Raw genomic sequence first — 18249 nt, 5'->3', positions numbered from 1 at the left:
CAAGAAGAAAGTAAAAGATTTCTTTATCTCGGGCAAAACAAACAGTTTGTATCTAGATTATTGACAAAGGTAGCGTAGAAAAGTATGTTTTAATATAACATCGTTAATGGTTACCATATTAAATCTACATTAATATTTTTCCAAAAACCCTCAAGATTCTACGAATATCTTTAAATTATAGTCTATTTAATATTCTTACATTGGCATAGATATCAATTATCTGAAATAGAAAAGGTAACATAATAGAAAGACCTTTCCTCCTCCTATCGAATGTTTTGTAACAGGGGAAAGAAAAAGAAGAAGAATAAAAAAAAAAAAGACCGTCTGTCTTCCTCACCCAACTAATCGCAGAGAGACACTTTCAACTTTCTTATTGAAAACAGCCAGGAGGCAATTGTCTTTTTCTGTTTTCCCGGTAGTTATTCCTCTATTTTCAAAGTATAATTAACATAAAGATATGCCCGAAAGGTTGACTGAAGAATTTTGCATAATGTTAATTTGTTGTCAATGAATGAAATCACCTTCGTTTGTTTAGTCACATTTTACTTGTAACCAACCACACGCATACACTCAACATAAAAAAAAAAGGTATAGCCTAAAGTCAATATAAAGAATAACTAACAATATCTATTCTATTCAGTTTAATTACATTCTGTATCTCAATTTAATTAAGTATATTTTTAAGCGTTAAATAAAATTTTATATGACGAGTTTAAGGTTAAAAGTAAATTTAAAGCGTAATTAGAAATCTTTCTCGTAATACAAATAAGTGAAGTTGAGTCGATCGTCGTGGGCAATTCAGAAAAAATAAAAAATAAAAAATAGGTCACAGTTGAGGCAGAACACTTATTTGAACAAGTAGAAGAGGCGGACATAGAAGAGTCAATAGGAATTGTTACGATCCAGATGGCGCCATTGTGTCACTGCTGAGCCTTCTAATTGTACCTTCAATTCCCAGGTTGTGAAATGGTAATGATAGGTGAGAGGACGGCATTTCTTAGAAGTCGTCTGTCGGTCGTAAAAGTCGGATCAGCAATTGAATAATCGCCTTGTAATAGTCCGGACTATCAACAAATCTGTAACTGGAAATATGAACAAGTTTAATATCCACATAATTGGTTAATTAATTTTAATTTGACAATTTTAAGTTTTATTTGCGTTCATAAACCTCATAAAATTTATTTATATTAGAAGAAAAATAGACCTGTAGTGTATATAAACTATTGAATTTAGACTATAAACGAAACATATCTTAAATTTTATATTTTAACATATAGAAATCAATACATCATAATTTAAAGTAAAGACTATTAATTTTAATATAATTGTGTATAATAGTTTTAAATTAATAGATAATCTAATAAAAATATGTAATTTATAAGTTAAACAATAGGTGATACACGTGAAGCTTTCCGATGAGATTTCTTAAGGTTTCGAGGTCTTTTTTTAAATCATGTAAAACGAAATAATGATAATTATAAGATCGTAGCCCTTCAGGGTCCGTTTCAAAGTAAATAATAATCGTGGCGTGTTGTTGCGCGACACGTTTTTGATATTATCAAATTGTTTCCGCTAGGATGGCATAGGGAAAAATGACATATATGGCGCAGGAAAAATGGAGAGCAGTTACACCTTCTAACAAGAAAGTGCGCACACAATATCCGGGTCCCGAATTCCTTCGAGCGTGTCACTTAGGCGGTAACGAGATACCAAGTAGAAACAATTGCTAGCAAGAGATCTTTCAGAACGCTAGTCACCTGGTGTTCTCTTTAATTACCCGCACCACATCACGTTGTAATAGAAGCCCTTAAAACCTAATGGGACTTCTTATAGACAAAACGTACAATTTTCTACAATACAATAGGATAAAAATGTATAAGGGAGAAAGGACGAGGCCATATTCGGGATGAATCGGTCATGTATATTCATGTCGGTTTTGGTTCTAATTGGTATCATTTGTAGCCCGGGGAATTTTTAAGATTTTAAGATGTCTCCGTGACTGTTTAGGAGATGAAGTGACACACGTTCTGCCAATGACGTGAAATCGCCAGGTAGGCCTAATAGTCACGAAGATCTCTGCCTTACTGACTTTTTCCTTCTCCTCTACCACTCGTTCCCTCTCCATTTGTCTTCATTAACGAACTTAATTGATGCTATTTTTTACAGCAAAATGGCCGCTGCACGATTGTCTTAGGTGTTGAGATTGAATTTTATTTTATATATTAAAAAAAAACATTATTTTAATTCGTTTAATTTTATTTTTAAAAATATTAACAATTTACTAGAATTTTTATTTTTTATTTTATAAAACTGTTTAATTAAAAAAAAATGTATTTATTAAGTATAGATTTAACACACGAGTATTACATAATATAACACGTATAAAATTTTAAAAGTTGATAAATGTATTAGCCTATAATTAGAAGAATGTGGAAGGAAAGAAGATGGAAAATTTCAATTAAGAGCCCCCCTCTTAACTACAATTTATGAAGCAAGAATAATATTAATGTTCGGTAGCTTTATAGCGAATCGGCATGCATTACAGTTGTATATTTATTAAAAAGCCAAGTACAACGACCCTTTACGGATGCTCTAAAGAAATATGACACGAGATTAGGGTCAATATGGTACCTCAACATTTATTAAAATTTTAATAAGATCTTTATAACTTCAGTTTTCTCTCTTAACTACTATGCGTGGAGTAATTTGCAAGTTACTTAAATTATTACATTATTATTATTATTATTATTATTATTATTATTATTATTAATTAAGAGTGATTATATTGTTTATTGACCAAACCAGAGTGAAAAAATGGGTTTTAAAATGTCCAAATTTAGTTTATTTTCTTAAAATTATTTATATATTGATCTATAAATTTGTTATATTGCATTAGAAGATTTATAAAATGGTCGTGTTTAAAATTTTATATTATTTTTGAGGTTTTAAAACAAGAGAAATATGGGACAAACTAGGCCTAATAAATAAAATACTTTTTTTAGTATCCTTCTATCAGTCTAGCTCTACCTATTTACTATTTTTACAGGAAAATAATGGCATAAAGAACATTTTAAAAAATCCTTTTGACATGGAAATCATGAGATAACCTTTATTTTATGTACTAAACAAATATATATATAAAATCAAGAATATGTTTGGAATAAATCACATTCTTCCAACATTATACATACAGTATATAACTACTATATATGATTTTTAGACTGTCNATATATATATATAAAGCAGAAAATGGAGAATTAAACAAATAAAACACACTTCTTACAATGGTTTTTTTATATAATACTCTATTTTTTTTAATCTTCGCGAGCGGAAAAAGGACAACAAAATGTTAAAAAGTAACAATTTTATCCAAAATTGTAGGTCTGCCCGTTAGTATATTCTGAAATGTGCGCTCTTACTGTAATTACTACAAGCAGGAGTTGGCCTCTTTCCGTTACTATAGAAGCGGATGTGCAGAAACGTTTTCTTTCTTTCTTTTTTTTTTTTTGTCTCTGTATTTATTATTATTTTTTTTTTCAGGTCGAGTGGTAGACGTGATTGCTAGCTCCCCTAGTGGATAATTAGCGAATCACTGATATGCCGCATTGATTTGATGGATGGCACTGCGAGTCTGCAACTAATGATGGCTTTTATGGATGGAGAGGACGAGAACGTCGTAGTTTAAGAGCCGTTTGACCCTCGTATTTAGTCTGTGAATAGTCATTCTGTTTGAGTTTTAAGGCAAAGATAAAAATGTATTATTTAAATATCAACTCCCCAAAGTGGGATGTTACAGTTTGTGTTTACTTTTTTTTTCTTTGCTGTATTTATTTTAATTATTTCTACGGGTGTATTGGTTACTAAAGATATTTAAAAAATAAAAAATAAATCTACGGTAATTTAGTAACTGTATTTATTGTTATGCACGAAAGAGGGAGAGAGAGAAAGAGAGAGAGAGAGAGATGAGCAGCGTATTTTAAATAATGGATAGTAAAATATGTCCTGAGGTGATAAATATACACACGTCATTTTGTTGTTGCTCGTATCATACAATCGTTTATTTATTAATATGATTATTGTAAGGAGGAATATTCGATTTAGAGAAAACAGTTTATTACCTCGGGTGCCGACATTTCAATCAAGTATCTTCAATGTGTTTCTTTTTATTTCTTTATGTCTAGAATATAAAAAGATTGAATTTATTGACACATAATGTTTCATGTTTTACGCTTTTTATTGTTAAATAAAAATAATATCTATAAAATCTTCAGTTTTGTAAAGAAAATATAGAAAAATCTTATAACAGGAATGTAATTAATTAATTAATAATTCTTTATATAGGTCTTGTTATAAAGTCGTATATGGATACTAAGAGAGTCATGGATCCCATACGACCTTTTCATTGTACGCCTAAACGAAGCTCTCAATGATGCGGTTGGATGATAACAGATGAGACAAACTACTCTTGAAAGTTTCTGAGGATCCGACTCGAATTCGAATCCAAACTCTTCACTTATTGCAAAAATTGTTTTAAAAAATTGCACTTAAACTCAGTCAGCTTGGCATTAGGATGTGTTAGGTTTCGAGTTCGGGTCGGATTCTTACAAATTTTCATAGATTGAATGCATGAAAGTGACTTATCAAGTGCAAAATGAACAAGTGACTTAATTAGTAAGAAGTTCAAAATAAACATTTGTTGACTTATACGTGGTGAATCGCATGCATCACGTGTAAGTTAACAAATGTTTACTTTGCACTTCTTTTGAGAAACACAGTCAAACTTTGATATAGCTCTCCCCCGAATAGCGCAACCTTCATAAAGTGCAGACAAATTGTAAACTGATCTTTCCTATAAGTATTAAATAGAGTCTTTCAGTGGATGCGAATTATTAAATGTAAGATTTTGCATTGCAAACGACATTGTCATCACCAAATTACACAATTTCAAACTCACAGCTAAACTTGTTTATAGTATTCACTATTATATCCTATATATATTCCTATTGCTTGGAGTACTTCAGTTTAGCGCCACATGTAACTTACTTGTTAGTGCTAATTTCAAAGGCGCTTAATGGAGATAAGACTGTACTTTGAACGTTAATTATTCCTTATATAACTCATATTAGGAAAATTTAAATAGCTTATATTATTCTTTAATATATATATATATATATTTTTTTTTATAATTTATGGTTTATAGTTTATAGATTTAATGTAACGTTGACTTTAAAATAATGAAGAAAAGACGAACACTTTATTGTACTTCTCATAAACCAGTGAGAAAGTGTTTATCTAGGCTACGGAGGAAAATAGAGAGAATAAACTGGTCGAAAGAATTCCAAATGAAAAGATTTTAAAAAGGGTGAATGAAGAAAGAGATATTCTACAAGGAGAAAAGAAAAGAGAATCTTTGTATATTTTGACTTAAAATAGTTTATTGAGAGAAATAGTGGGAGGGAAATATGTAAAAGAACAGGTAGAAAGAGAAAAATGTTGATTGATGACCTAAAAGAAAAGTTATCAAATTAATCCTGAAGAGGACGGCCAACTAGCGTGCAAATTGAAAAAAAAAATGAGTTAAATTGATCTTTGGGCTTGATCTCATATCAGGTCTAAAGATTAGTTCATCTCATTCCTTTCTTTCTATTTTTCCAGGGGTGAACTAATCTTTGAACTTGATCTCAAATCAAGACCAAAGACCAGTTTATCCCAGAAAAAAAAAAAAAGAAAAAAGAAAAAGAAAGACTTTGTTCAAACAAGAATCTATTTTCTTGTCCAATATTTTGATTTTCCTCTTTAGATTTTGCACAAGTATTATCATCGTCATCACTATTAAGAAAATTTCTTTCGGTATTTTCGGCATTCCTGTTATTTACCAGCGTTTCACGGATATAATTGTTAACCTCGATTACAGTACAAACTATTTGAATGAAAATTATTTTCAAAAGTTGAGACGAAGAAGAATATTTTTCTACTCTCGCTCTAGTTGTTTGAACTCCTTCGTTAACACTTTCGAAAATGCAAAAGTATTTCTGCTTCCATTTTCAAAGAACATTCTTTAATTGTAATCTTTCTTAAGTAAACTTAATTACAACGATAAATTTATCTGAAATTTTAGCTACTTGTTAATGAAATGGTTCTGAACCGGCGTGACATGGCTTCAGCCTGTTTTATTGCGTTGAAATTTATATAACCCGAATGTTTATGCCATAATTTTAATAAATTCCTTTGCACATAATCTGTAATTTCAGAATCTATCTTTTGCCTTTTTAACATCAGTCACTCAATGGTTCTCTAATTGCTAAATTAAAACTCTATTAATGCATTTTCATTGAATAAATTTTTCTAGCTCTAAATTAGAGATTTTCGGTATTTTTTTTATTAAGTATATTGTGCTAAGATTCTCTTTTGCTTCACTTTTTGTTCTAATTGTTGAAAAAAATTGTAGACCCATAAATTCCTGTCCGTCTGTCATTCCTTAATTTCAAGAAAGGAGTCAGATAAATGAAAGACGAGACCAGAAATATAAATCTTAGTGACAGGAAGGACCCGATTAACTATATAAGAACTTCTAATGCAAAGTGGAAGTCGCATTATTTCAATTCAAAAATTTCCTTCTAAAAGGTCTTAGATAAATGTCATGCACGACTCTATTGTTAAAGGAAAAATATGATGCACAGGGGCAAAATCACTACTAATTTCGAGTGGAGAGTATATATTTTAAATTAAATCTACGATAAAAATACAGATTTCCAGATTACATAATGTGACACCACTACGATATCTTCAAAATATAGAATGCATTGTATCTCTCTTTGTAGAAATGCAAAATGCACATTCTGAAACTAGCAGAGAAGTTTTCAGCCTTCAGAAAAGTTTACTACTATGAAATGGCAAAAACTGCTTCCCCATTGCAGCAGTTTGTTGAATCTAATAAAGTTGAGAAACTACCTGAATTCATCTCTGCAAAAGAAAATCTTATTGTGCGGTCTTACGTACACGAAACTTCCAGCTGACAAGAACTCGCTTTTCTCCCCCCCCCATTCCTACATCATCAGAAGCACAACTACAAATCTATTATTAGTCAGAACCCTCGAAATTACTAGACTGAAACATTGGCATGAAAGGATAAAGGCTAACAAAGAGCAACATGAATATTGGCTCACTTGGAGACCATAAACCGACTTCATAGTAGATTTGGTAAATCTAAGACCACTCTAAAGAAATATGGTTATATAGAAGAATGTGATGTTTGTGAATGTTGAAGACATTAAAAAATAAAACTATAGTATCTAAATTTATGTCGTAATCGCTGTTTTAAGTGTCCTAAATCTGGCCTAGCTAAGGCAACAGAGAGAGCCATTCAATGTGCAAGAATACAGATTTGATAAAAAGTTACGATAAAAAAAAACTTATAAAACTTTACCTTGTCTTAACAATACTCTTGTTCATCTATGTATCGAGAGTGGTGTCACAATACTTTTATTTCCCTTTTTGTCCTGACTCAAATAGTACAGTATTTATTTATTTTGTGATGAAAAGATTTTTTAAAAATTTCTTTTGGTACAAGTGTAAAGAATTAAGTTTAACTAAACAAAAATATTTCAAAACTAAAAATAAAAAAATATAAAAAAAAACAATTAGAAAAGTAAAAATAAAGCTAATATAGCTGGACTAAATATGGCGAATATACGGCTTAATTGTTAAGTACTGTACCATAACAATAGTTATATAGTAGCGCCATCTAGTATGTAAACAGATAATTACATAAAAATAATTTTTTAAGATATCACCAACAAAAATAAAAACAAAATAATTATATAATGCTAAATGAAAGTACTTTAAAACAAAATATTTGTAGTAGTTCCAATAGAAAGTCATCAAAGCCATTCGTCCATCGTCGTGTTTAGAATGTTCAAATATCGGTTAGTAGTCAGAGTTCTCTCAATAAATACGGAATTAAGAAAAATTGTAAAATGTGCTGTAAATATAACATTATGTTGTACCATGAAAATTGCTATACGATATCATCTGCATGTTGTGCCGATTGAAATTATCAGCGGAATATCATAACACTGCAATATCTAGTATACTTGTGTTTGCTGCAGTCTACAACCTATATATATGTAGGGCACGCAAACAATTTTTGAGAAAATCCGTAGATCTTAGTAGTTGAGCACCGTTTCTTTAATAAATGGACTTGCCGCATCAGTTATCAACAGATAAAACTACTGAACATTGGTCATGGATTCGCTCCTCATCAATGGGCTAGAAACTTTGAGTTTTCCAGGTTTTCTTCATGTGGTGTTAAGTGTCTAAAACCTAAATAAGGGACAGTTTCTCCAGGACAGTTCCTTCCAGGGTACCCCTTTAGCAGATATCCCACGTGTTGAGTTTCCTTATGTAATCCAAATTTTGTAAATTTGGATCACATAATGGAATCATTTCTAACATTCATCTTACTCTTCATAGAATTAAAGAAATAATAATGTTATTTTTATTTTTATTTTTTTTTTAATTTCGAAAATGTCTAAGTAAGATATAAATCAATAAATTTGTGAATAAACAAGAAATAAAAACTCTTGGACCATTTCTCTTAATTTCGTCATTGGTTAGGTCACAAGTAGCGAAGAAAATCGCAGGCCAACAAGCAATTTTCTGAACGTCTTTGCATTTACATCGTGGAATTCGTGGATTTTTTAACCAAATTATAAATTTCCTATGCATTTTTAATATGAAATTTCTTCGAGTAATTAAGGTACTTTTAATTTCTGATATTCCATTATTAAATGTTTGGTTCCAATTGATTTTGAAGTTTTGAATCCTCTTCGGTATGTTTCGAATCTGATTTAAGTAATGTCGAGTGAGGCTTATTTTCTCTTTTTCTTTACCTCTAAGTATCATTCTATGGAAATGATGTATGGAAGAATCGACACCGATCGTAGTTTTATTAAGAAGAAATTTCAAAAAAGGATAAAACTGATCCACTTTTGAGATCTTCCAAATTTTAAAGAAACTATTTAAAGTATTCGGGAAGAACGTAGAAGTGAAATTTTCTAAACTGATGTTCCGATAAAGAATTCTTAAATTTCTTACTAAAATATATGCGTAAGACACTTAAATATTATTGTATATAAGTATATGACAAAGTAATTCTAGAAAAAAAAATTACCGTGAATAGGTTTAGCTCCAAATTTCCAAATAATCCAGGTATATATTATGAATATAGTAACATCTATAAAATAAAATCATTAGTTTCCTATGTAAAATAAATCATTTAATGGCTTTTTTTTATTGAAATTTACTCACAAAGGGGTTTCATTTTAAACAATATAATGCTCAAGATACACGAGTTAAGTATATTATTGTAAACAATAGCTAAACAATAAATAATTGTTAAATAAATAAAACTATAAAAATTTCTTTTATTTAAAATATTCAGTAATTGAATATTTAAAATATTTAAACAGAATCAAATGCGCTTTATCCACTAAGCCCCTGGTAGTTCTTTTAAATTATAAGTACAGTACAGTTATATAATGATTATTCAGTTTTACAAAAAAATTTTCATTTTAAATAATTCACTACCAAAATACAAATATCATATAAAATATTATAAAAAAAATTATTTTATTTCATCTTTTTAAAATAATCTTGTAAAACCATATCTGCTGCTTTCTCTGCAATCATCATTACAGGAATATTGGTATGACCTCCTATCAGTGTCGGAATAACAGAATACTCTTAAGTTTACTCTTACACAATTACTCTTAAGTTATATATTCCTTTGACCCTATTATAAGAAAAATTATGATAATTTTATTATATTTATCGTTCTAATAATAATCGTATTTAAATACTTACTTGAGGGTATTATCCACAACTATAGAAGGATCATTAGGATGACCCATTTTGCAAGTTCCTACAAAATGATGAGCTGATAGGGGAAATGCTATAAGCATACATTCCAGATATTTGTCACTATATAATTTATATTTTTCGCATCCAGGAATGATATAGGATAGAGGACGAACTGAATATCTTTTCATGGCTTTTGTCGATGCCAGTTGTAAGCAGAATTTCATACCTATAAGATTTATTTAGTATATTTTAAGTCATTCGAAATAGTACTATTTTAAACTTTAATAAATTTACATTAAACACGTGAGGAAAAGTCAGAAAATTCTGTTGGTGAGGCGCAAACCCACGACCAACTACTACCTGCGCTTAGTGATTTTATCCACTCGGTCACTGATGGATGAAAAAGTGAAGGGAAATGACATACTTTATTGAAGTGCCCAGTAAATTCTAAGCAACAATACATGAAGTACAGTAGTTTTGTTTTCATTGTTTTCTTTGCATTTTTTTAAAAAATTATTTGATCCGTTTATAGGATTTAACGGGCTAAGAACGTAGACTTTTCGGGTTTTCGTCACGTATCTAATATTTAAATATAAGTCAGTTTCCCTTAAAAATCATCCCGAAAGACACATTCCACTTGGCAGATCCTCAAAGGTGGCCAAACCTTGTCACGATAGGAGCCATATACTGCTGATCAGAAATAATTAAAGAAAATAATTAAATTTTAAAAAAATCTAGTACTTACCTTCAACTGAAATCTTTACATCATAATAATTTGACAAGAGATTTAAATCAATTACGGGATTATCATATGGATCATTAGATTTTAAGGTTAGCAGTCCTCGACTCTTTGGGCGAGTTACACGTGAACTACAAGTAATGGTGTCTAATAATGAATATTCTTCGAAGATCTTTTCAAGCTACAATATACAAAAAAGTTTTTTTAAATTGTTATAAAACTCAGAAATTTAAGTTTTTAAGTAGATTATTTTAAAGTTTGTTCTTCATTTTTGCCATTTTAGAATCTTTCTAATAAGTTTCTTACTTCTTCAACAGCACCTGCAATTTTTCTCAACGATGTATCTGATGAAGCTGTTCGACTTGCCCAAACGATTTCTATATCAGGCCATTCTGGATCTTCATTATATTTAGAATTCATAAATCCAATAACTTCAATTCCCAGTGATGTTAGTAGCCCTAATGAAATTTTTAATTGTTATTTACTCTTTAAAATTAAATGAATGTAATGAATACATCAAAGTTATTACCTGCGCCATTAATTAACATCTCTTCATAATCTCTTTTAGTAATTATTGTTTCTCTGAAAGTAGAGGAATTAGTCACGAATTGAAGCCCGAGTGTTGATACGTGATCGTGTAAATTTTCTCCTACAGGTAAATCTGTTCGTACTGGTATCTAAAATATACAAATATTTAAACATTTTAAATATTTTTATTCTATAAATCAATCCAATCCAATTCTTTCGTAAATTTCTCTGAATGTATTCTAAAGATATACATTCAGAGAAATGTATACCTCTTTCTGAAAAAGATAGAATTGTGAGTTTAATCGAAAGTAATCCAAGATTAATAGGAAAAATGTATTTTAATGCCGGCAGAATGTCGAAAAAGTTAAGGCATCAGTCTTAACCTTCTTGGCCATTAGCTACTGCTAAGGAAGGCCCGTGATAAAAGCCGAGCGGGTTCGAAAAATCCCAAAATTTTTTCGGGTGGTAGTCAAGATGTCATTACGAGTTTGTCCAAACTGGTAATGGGATATTGCTTTTAACTCTCAGGCAAACTCTGGAGGCACTAAGAGGGCATGTTCAATTAATCCCACTGCGGGTTCGGTGAAGTCCACGATGGAGCAGCCGAGTGGTGAGGGACATAGCCCGTTATTTCCGAAATAGAATAATTCTGAAAAATTCCTGGGGTTTTTCGACCCATCCGTATTGGGACATTCGGATGATGAGAGATAGATTTTGATGCAGATATAGGAAAAATTTTTCTGAGGATCCGGTTCGATCGACAACATAAATCGGTAATTCTAGTTCAATTCTATACCCACAGAGTTGCAGGTTGTTCCTTTGTCTCTCTCCGCCAAAAAGATTTCGATAATTAATTTAATCTTACAAGATGTCAGGAAAATAATATTAAAACAAACGCGGTAATAAATTGCCTTTAAAGTCTATAATTATCGAAGATTATGTACTGTACAATGTATTGTTCTGAAATATTCTATAAACAAACATTAAGAGCAAGAGCCTTTAGTTTATAGTATATAAATTAAAAAATTATGTAAATATCGAATAAATTTTGGTTTGATTTAATGGGTGCAATACAATGAGACACGCCTACTGGGAAGACTTTTTATGGGAAATTGGTCTCTATTTAGGTGTTAGACACGTAAAGAAACCCAGAAAACTTCTCGTAGCGAGTTCGTTGGTAAGTTCGTGAACCAGTGATCAACTAACTACCATTTATCTGTAGTTTTATCCATTCGATCGATCACTATAAGAACCAATCTGGTTCTTATAGTGATCGATCGAATAGATAAAACTATAGATAGAGTCTCATGATACAGATAAATAAATTTATTATATTAAATACGATAAATATACTAACGTGAAATTTCTTCAAAATTTCCTTTCGTCCAATTCCTGATAACATTAAAAGTTTGGGAGAATTGAATGTTCCTGCTGATATAATCACTTCTTGCCTAGCCAATACTTTATACGTTTGATTACAATAATCGAATAATACTCCATATGCACGATTATGGTCATCTATTAATATCTGAAAAGAAAACATTTTTATTAATATATCATTAGTAACAACTTAATCTTTATATACCTACTTTAGTAACAAAAGCCGAAGTTATAATGCGTAAATTTCTTCTTCCTTCTATAGGTTTAATAAATGCTTGATATGTCGTCCATTTTCTTCCGTCTACGATTGTACCTTGACTAGGCATAAAAACTGAAATTACATATCGTGTCACATTCAATAATTGAATATGTGTACGAAAAATAAAAGTATAATATAAATATGATTATAATTAGTAATTAGGGTCATCACAGATATGGCCTGAGCCACTCACAAATTGTCTTCAATCACTTTCATGTCATGAATCATCATATACAGGATTCAAAAAGTGTATAATTAACTAATATTAATTAATTTAAAATAACAGCAATTTAAAATAATTTAAAAATCCAGTAATGAGTTGTGTAACTTTCTGGTTGTTATGAGATCTTATTTAAAAAATAACTTTTATATTATTATTAATTATCAAAATAAAATTTGTGTCACACTATCTGTTATGAGATTTTGCTATAAAGCTCTTTTTATATTATTAATTATAAAATGGCAAAGAGCTTAATTTTGAGGGTAGAGATGACTTTAATAAAAAAAAAAAAAAATGTAAATGCTAATAATGAGGTCGAGAGGGGTCGGACTTAATGAAGTCCAGAGACACTACACATATCTCCTGTATTGTTTATAGAGTATATGTTTTCTTAATTTTTGTCTCTTTCACTCTGTAAGAATTATGAGGATTTTTTTAATCACTATCCATCGTGGGTTAAACAGACCCATAATGGGGACGTTTTGGGGGGGTGAGAGACGAGCCCGACAGTTCCGGGACAGACCACCCATGAAAAATTCCTGGAGTTACTCGCCTGGATTCTATCTTGAATCTTCAGTGCGATTAGGCCGCCTCTGTAATCCGATCGAGATTATACTGGCTCAGTAATAGCCGATTGGCTATAACCAGTGAACACTGGTAATTGGTCGCAGGTTCGTACCTTATCATAGAGCTGGCTCGTGCAATTTTTCAGGTTATCTCACGTATATAACTCCGAAATGGGGACCAGCTTTCCATAAAAAAATCCTTGTGAGAGGGACCTCACAGATCGCCCACATGTCGCGTTGCCTTATCCTTTCAAACCAAACCGAATACTATAACTTATACTATAACTAGTAGCCCGGGACGCCCCCTAGTGGGCGTTCTTTACAAATTTCCATGAAGCACGGTTCCTTTGACTTTTTTGTTCCTATCAATATGCTGTACAGCTCTGTTAAAGTCCCAATGGTAAGATTTACCCTCCGAATGAAGAGGTGGCGACCCCCCCAAACTGTAGCCCCTGTGCGAACAATAAAGTCAAAGGAACCATACCCCTACTCGCGACCCTTCGCGAGATATAAGCCCCTGAAATAATAAATTCCTATTACAAATATACTGAATTATTTATATTGTTATATTGACCAAATAATAATTTATGGGCCAAATGAATAATAATAATTTATATTGTTAATTTAAATAAGAATTAAAATTGTTAATTTGAATGTTTGAAATATGACACACGATAGGGGCGCCTCTAGTGTCCGTTATCAAACGGTTACGGGACAGACGGACACTTTGAATGGGTTATATATATAGATAGATGTTCTTATAAGCATGGACTTCTGTAGAAGGGGAAAAACGGGGCACTTGTCCTTCCCTTGAATCGAATAAAAAATTCCACAAATTATAATTGTAAAAGCAATTGAGATATGTAACCTCATACCATCGACAATGAGATGCTTTTTATCTGTCTTTTTATCGTATATCGATGCAATAGTGTACTCTATAATTTACTTGTGAAAAATTTAAAAAGTTAGATAAATCAAAATCTATTGCTGTAATTGTTTGTTTTCAAGCTCTGTCACCCTGTTTTCAAGCTCATTTTCAAATTTATTGTTTTTACTGTAGAACCTTTAATTATTGATTTACTCCAAACAAAATCGTTCTCCATACACACACTAACATCCATACATACAGAAATCACTCCGATTTTTTTTTCCATTTCTCGACGTTTCAACGTATCCTATATACAAAAATGTAAAAATCTCGGAGGTCATTTTTTGTTTTAGTTTAATATAACCGGTGCTAATTAACCCCCTTGCACCTCGCTTGGCTCTAGGGTTCTTTTTAAAGTCTCTCATAGGAGCCATACTATTCGAAAGACCACGTTTTTTAGGATAGTTGAAATTTTATTAAAATTTTGCCATTCATTCTTAGAAGATAGATAAAGATAGTACTGTATAAGTAGAATTGTACTTAGTTTAAAATTTTCAATATTGATTAATTAAATAATAAAGTCTAACGTTATAAATGTAAAATCGAAACTGGTTCATAATAGGAAACCGTTTTGCTTTCAAACATAACAATGAATTATTTTTACCTTCTTAATAAAAAAAAAATCTAAGGTTAAATCTATCAAAAAATTTATTATCAGCGTTTCAAGCAAGCACTAAATAACATTCAAATAGTTCAGTTAATAGTCATAGTTTAAATACTGCAATTCACCCATTTGCTTATACATCCATAAATATTAAATGTCTTTCTATTTTTAAAATTCATCGTAATTATATTATATATGAATAGAATGTTACCAGATTGATTCATTCCGTTGACATCTCCCATATGGTATCCAAGTTCCTCCGCGGCTTCTAAATATCCTTTTACTAATGATGTAAAAAATGGAGGATACTGAACAACCAATTCTCCTTCAGTGCTGTGGTATCATATATATATGTGAAGTAGAACATTTTTATAAAGATTCACACTCAATTAATGTAAAAAAAAAATAATATAAAATTATTTAAAAATTCCTTTACTTGTTCTAATTACACGAAATTGTTAGACTTTATTTAACGTGATTAAGAAATAGGAAAATATTGAAATCCAATTCGTTTTATATAAATCAGAATTTTATATATTCATATGCTATTTCTATGGGAAAAAAATCTTCCAATAAAAGAGCATCAAATTTTTAACGGTATTTTAACTGGAGATCCCGCACATAATGAAGGAGGTGACAGTTAACTTTAATTACCTCGGCCATTAGGTAAAAAAAAATAAAGTTATAAGCTTACAAATATAGGATATTTACCATTATAGAGTATTACTGGATCTCTATTATTTTCATTTCTAAGAAAATAAGGAAAGACGTTTTGCCAATCCCATCCAATTGAACCATTCTTAGCCCAATTATCATAATCTTTTCTATTTCCTCTCACATAAACGTTATGAATATGCATAGGCGATCCGCCTAATATTTTGCTTGCTGCTATATTAAAAGACTAAACCAAAATCATGTCATATTAAAATACTGTATTGAAAACTAATATTTTATTTTAAGAAAATAAAACAAAAATTAGAAAGATTGTACAGTACCCTTCTTTTCCTGGCATGAGCGATTGTTGAACTTGGTACAGTTGAAAAATGCCAATTATGTTTCGTAAAAATCAAATCTAAATGAAGTAGATTTATATCAGGAATTAATGGAGGTCTTTCACCGGCTTCCAATAAAAGAACATTAATTGATGGATAATGAGATAATCTATTAGTTAAAACTGATCCAGCTGAACCAGATCCAACTGTAAAATTAAAATTAATTTTAATAAAACAAAAATGAAATTTATTAAAACTAATTTAATTCTTCAATTTATAATTATAATTATAATTATAATTATCTTACCTATTATATAATCATAACGTTTTTTATAAGTTAGTTCACTCGAAACAAAAATATTATAGTAATTAATTATATAAAATATAAGAACAGCATAAGCATTCATTATTCTGTTTCTTCTAATATCTCAGTTTCAGAAAATATGTACTGTATAGTGCAATGTTCATAGTTTTCCTTAAGTAATAAAACCAGAAATAATGGAGCATAAACATAAGAATATTAATTTATTTTTATACACCATCATCGATACAAATCACATACTTAGAAATGAGGTTATCAGATATGAATGTAAAATAAGTTAAAAATGTACTTAAGTAAAATTTAAACCTCTGACGAAAACAAGAATATGGCCGTTGTTTGAGGTTATCATTGTTTAAAAGTTATTTGTATGCATTTGAAAAATTGGCCACCATATTATTGGAGGTACGACTGTATCTATATCTATACCAACGGTGGGCAACCCCCGGCCCGCGGGTCAGCTACGGCCCGCGAAAAGTTTCTATCCGGCCCGCGAGATGTTTAGAAGAAATTATAAATAAATATTTTCGATGTAATTCGTCTAGTTTAAATTGAATATTATTTTCTGAAGTGTTGTAACAGCAATGACAGGAAAAAATAAGGGAGTCATTTCCTTATTCAAACAAAAAATGGGAAAACAGAATTTTTCTAAATTATTTATATCTCATCGCGTCATCCATCAAGAAAATCTATATGCAAAAGCTATGCAATTAGAAAATATAATGTTTGTCGTATCCAACTACATAGTGCTGTTTTTATTGTGTTTAAAGTCATCTAGATTTTACAAATAGGTGAGCCGTTCACAGCCCGGCACACGCATTTGTAAAATCTAAGTGACTCATACAACATGGAATTCATATAAAACGGAATAATCAACAGTGTTATAGGGGGGTCGACTGTAGTAATTAATTTCTTTTTATTTATTTATTTCATATTTTCAGACTAAAAATTTACAGGTCACAAGGTGTCAATTAACTACTATGGCCCGCGGAAAAAACGTAAAATTTATTCTGGCCCATGTTATAAAAAAGGTTGCCCACCCTTGATCTATACTACTATATAGACAACGTATTTTTCGTTTGTGACCATTAACCTTGAAAACTACTGAACCAATCGTTACCAAATTTTAACTGTAGCATCTTTACGATCCCCGGAATGTTTACCACTAATCAAACCTGCAGATTTTTTATTAAATATTCATATAAATTAAAAGATATCATCTAGGGTTAAGGCTTTTATGTCCAACAGATGGCGCTACGAGTATGACGCCCTAAGTTTGTTTTTCTGTGAGGATGAACTAAAGCAGATTTTCTATCTATGTAAATAAAAATGTAATGTTCGTTTGTTCCTACCAATTCCTTTGAAATTTTCACACAATTCGAATACGCACGTGTTTTTATATAATATACGTGTAGAAATTCCCCCACTGGGGGGGAGATGAACAAGATTAAGGCTTACCGTAAAGAACTCTGCTTCTATTTATACTATTTTAGATGCGGTTTTTTGCGTTTTTGATTGCGTTTTAATAGGGTACGCCAAGAGAATGTACACTAAGAAGAAATTTTTCGAAAAATTCCCCCCACACGGGGGAAGTGTTATACATTTATAATAGATACATTTTGAGCCACAACAACGCGTGGCGGGGTCTGCTAAGTTATTAAATGATTTAATATTCATTATTTTATGAATGAAATTCTATTTATTCCTAAAGGTTAGATCTTACAGTAGGTGTAATTTTAAGAGGGGGAGTGATATTCAATAGCACTGTTATAAATTAATTTTATTATCACTTGAAATTTGTTTATACATCACTTTTTCTTCTGTTAAATATAAGAATATTTAAATATACAGAA

At 30.5% G+C, this 18249-nt stretch overlaps 1 protein-coding gene and 1 long non-coding RNA gene across 3 annotated transcripts; both read right to left on the bottom strand.

The window, feature by feature from the left end:
* Window positions 1–534: 534 nt before the first annotated feature.
* Window positions 535–9232, bottom strand: LOC111625805. Of its 2 annotated transcripts, none has more exons than XR_002756788.1 (3): window positions 9173–9232; window positions 4119–4177; window positions 535–1082 (listed from the first exon to the last, which is right to left on the bottom strand). It is a non-coding gene; the product is annotated as an uncharacterized LOC111625805 (long non-coding RNA). The 2 variants fall into 2 exon arrangements; XR_002756787.1 differs by lacking the exon at window positions 9173–9232 and adding an exon at window positions 7427–7595.
* A 524-nt stretch (window positions 9233–9756) lies between these two features.
* Window positions 9757–17535, bottom strand: LOC111625784 (glucose dehydrogenase [FAD, quinone]-like). The gene is made up of 11 exons (XM_023369003.1): window positions 17490–17535; window positions 16081–16283; window positions 15862–15986; window positions 15297–15418; window positions 12718–12839; window positions 12486–12656; window positions 11130–11277; window positions 10907–11058; window positions 10607–10781; window positions 9865–10087; window positions 9757–9793 (listed from the first exon to the last, which is right to left on the bottom strand). The coding sequence occupies exons 1-11, from the start codon at window positions 17533–17535 to the stop codon at window positions 9757–9759; spliced, it is 1524 nt and encodes a 507-aa protein (XP_023224771.1).
* Between the last annotated feature and the right edge of the window lie 714 nt (window positions 17536–18249).

The sequence above is a fragment of the Centruroides sculpturatus genome, unplaced genomic scaffold (genome assembly GCF_000671375.1).
Source record: "Centruroides sculpturatus isolate CEXI.00-Female unplaced genomic scaffold, Cexi_2.0 scaffold355, whole genome shotgun sequence".
In the NCBI taxonomy this organism is placed as follows: domain Eukaryota; kingdom Metazoa; phylum Arthropoda; class Arachnida; order Scorpiones; family Buthidae; genus Centruroides; species Centruroides sculpturatus.
Note: the sequence above shows the minus strand (reverse complement) of the source record. Positions and strands in the feature narration are given on the sequence as shown.

Excerpts from the sequence above, each read along its gene's own strand:
- LOC111625784 (XM_023369003.1), bottom strand. The coding sequence starts at position 17,535 with ATGCTACAGTTAAAATTTGGTAACGATTGGTTCAGTAGTTTTCAAG. Across the intron at positions 15,419-15,861 it reads GGTTCAATTGGATGGGATTG|CACTGAAGGAGAATTGGTTG; the intron begins GCAAAACGTCTT and ends ATGATACCACAG. Across the intron at positions 11,278-12,485 it reads AAATTTTGAAGAAATTTCAC|ATACCAGTACGAACAGATTT; the intron begins GTTAGTATATTT and ends TGTATATTTTAG.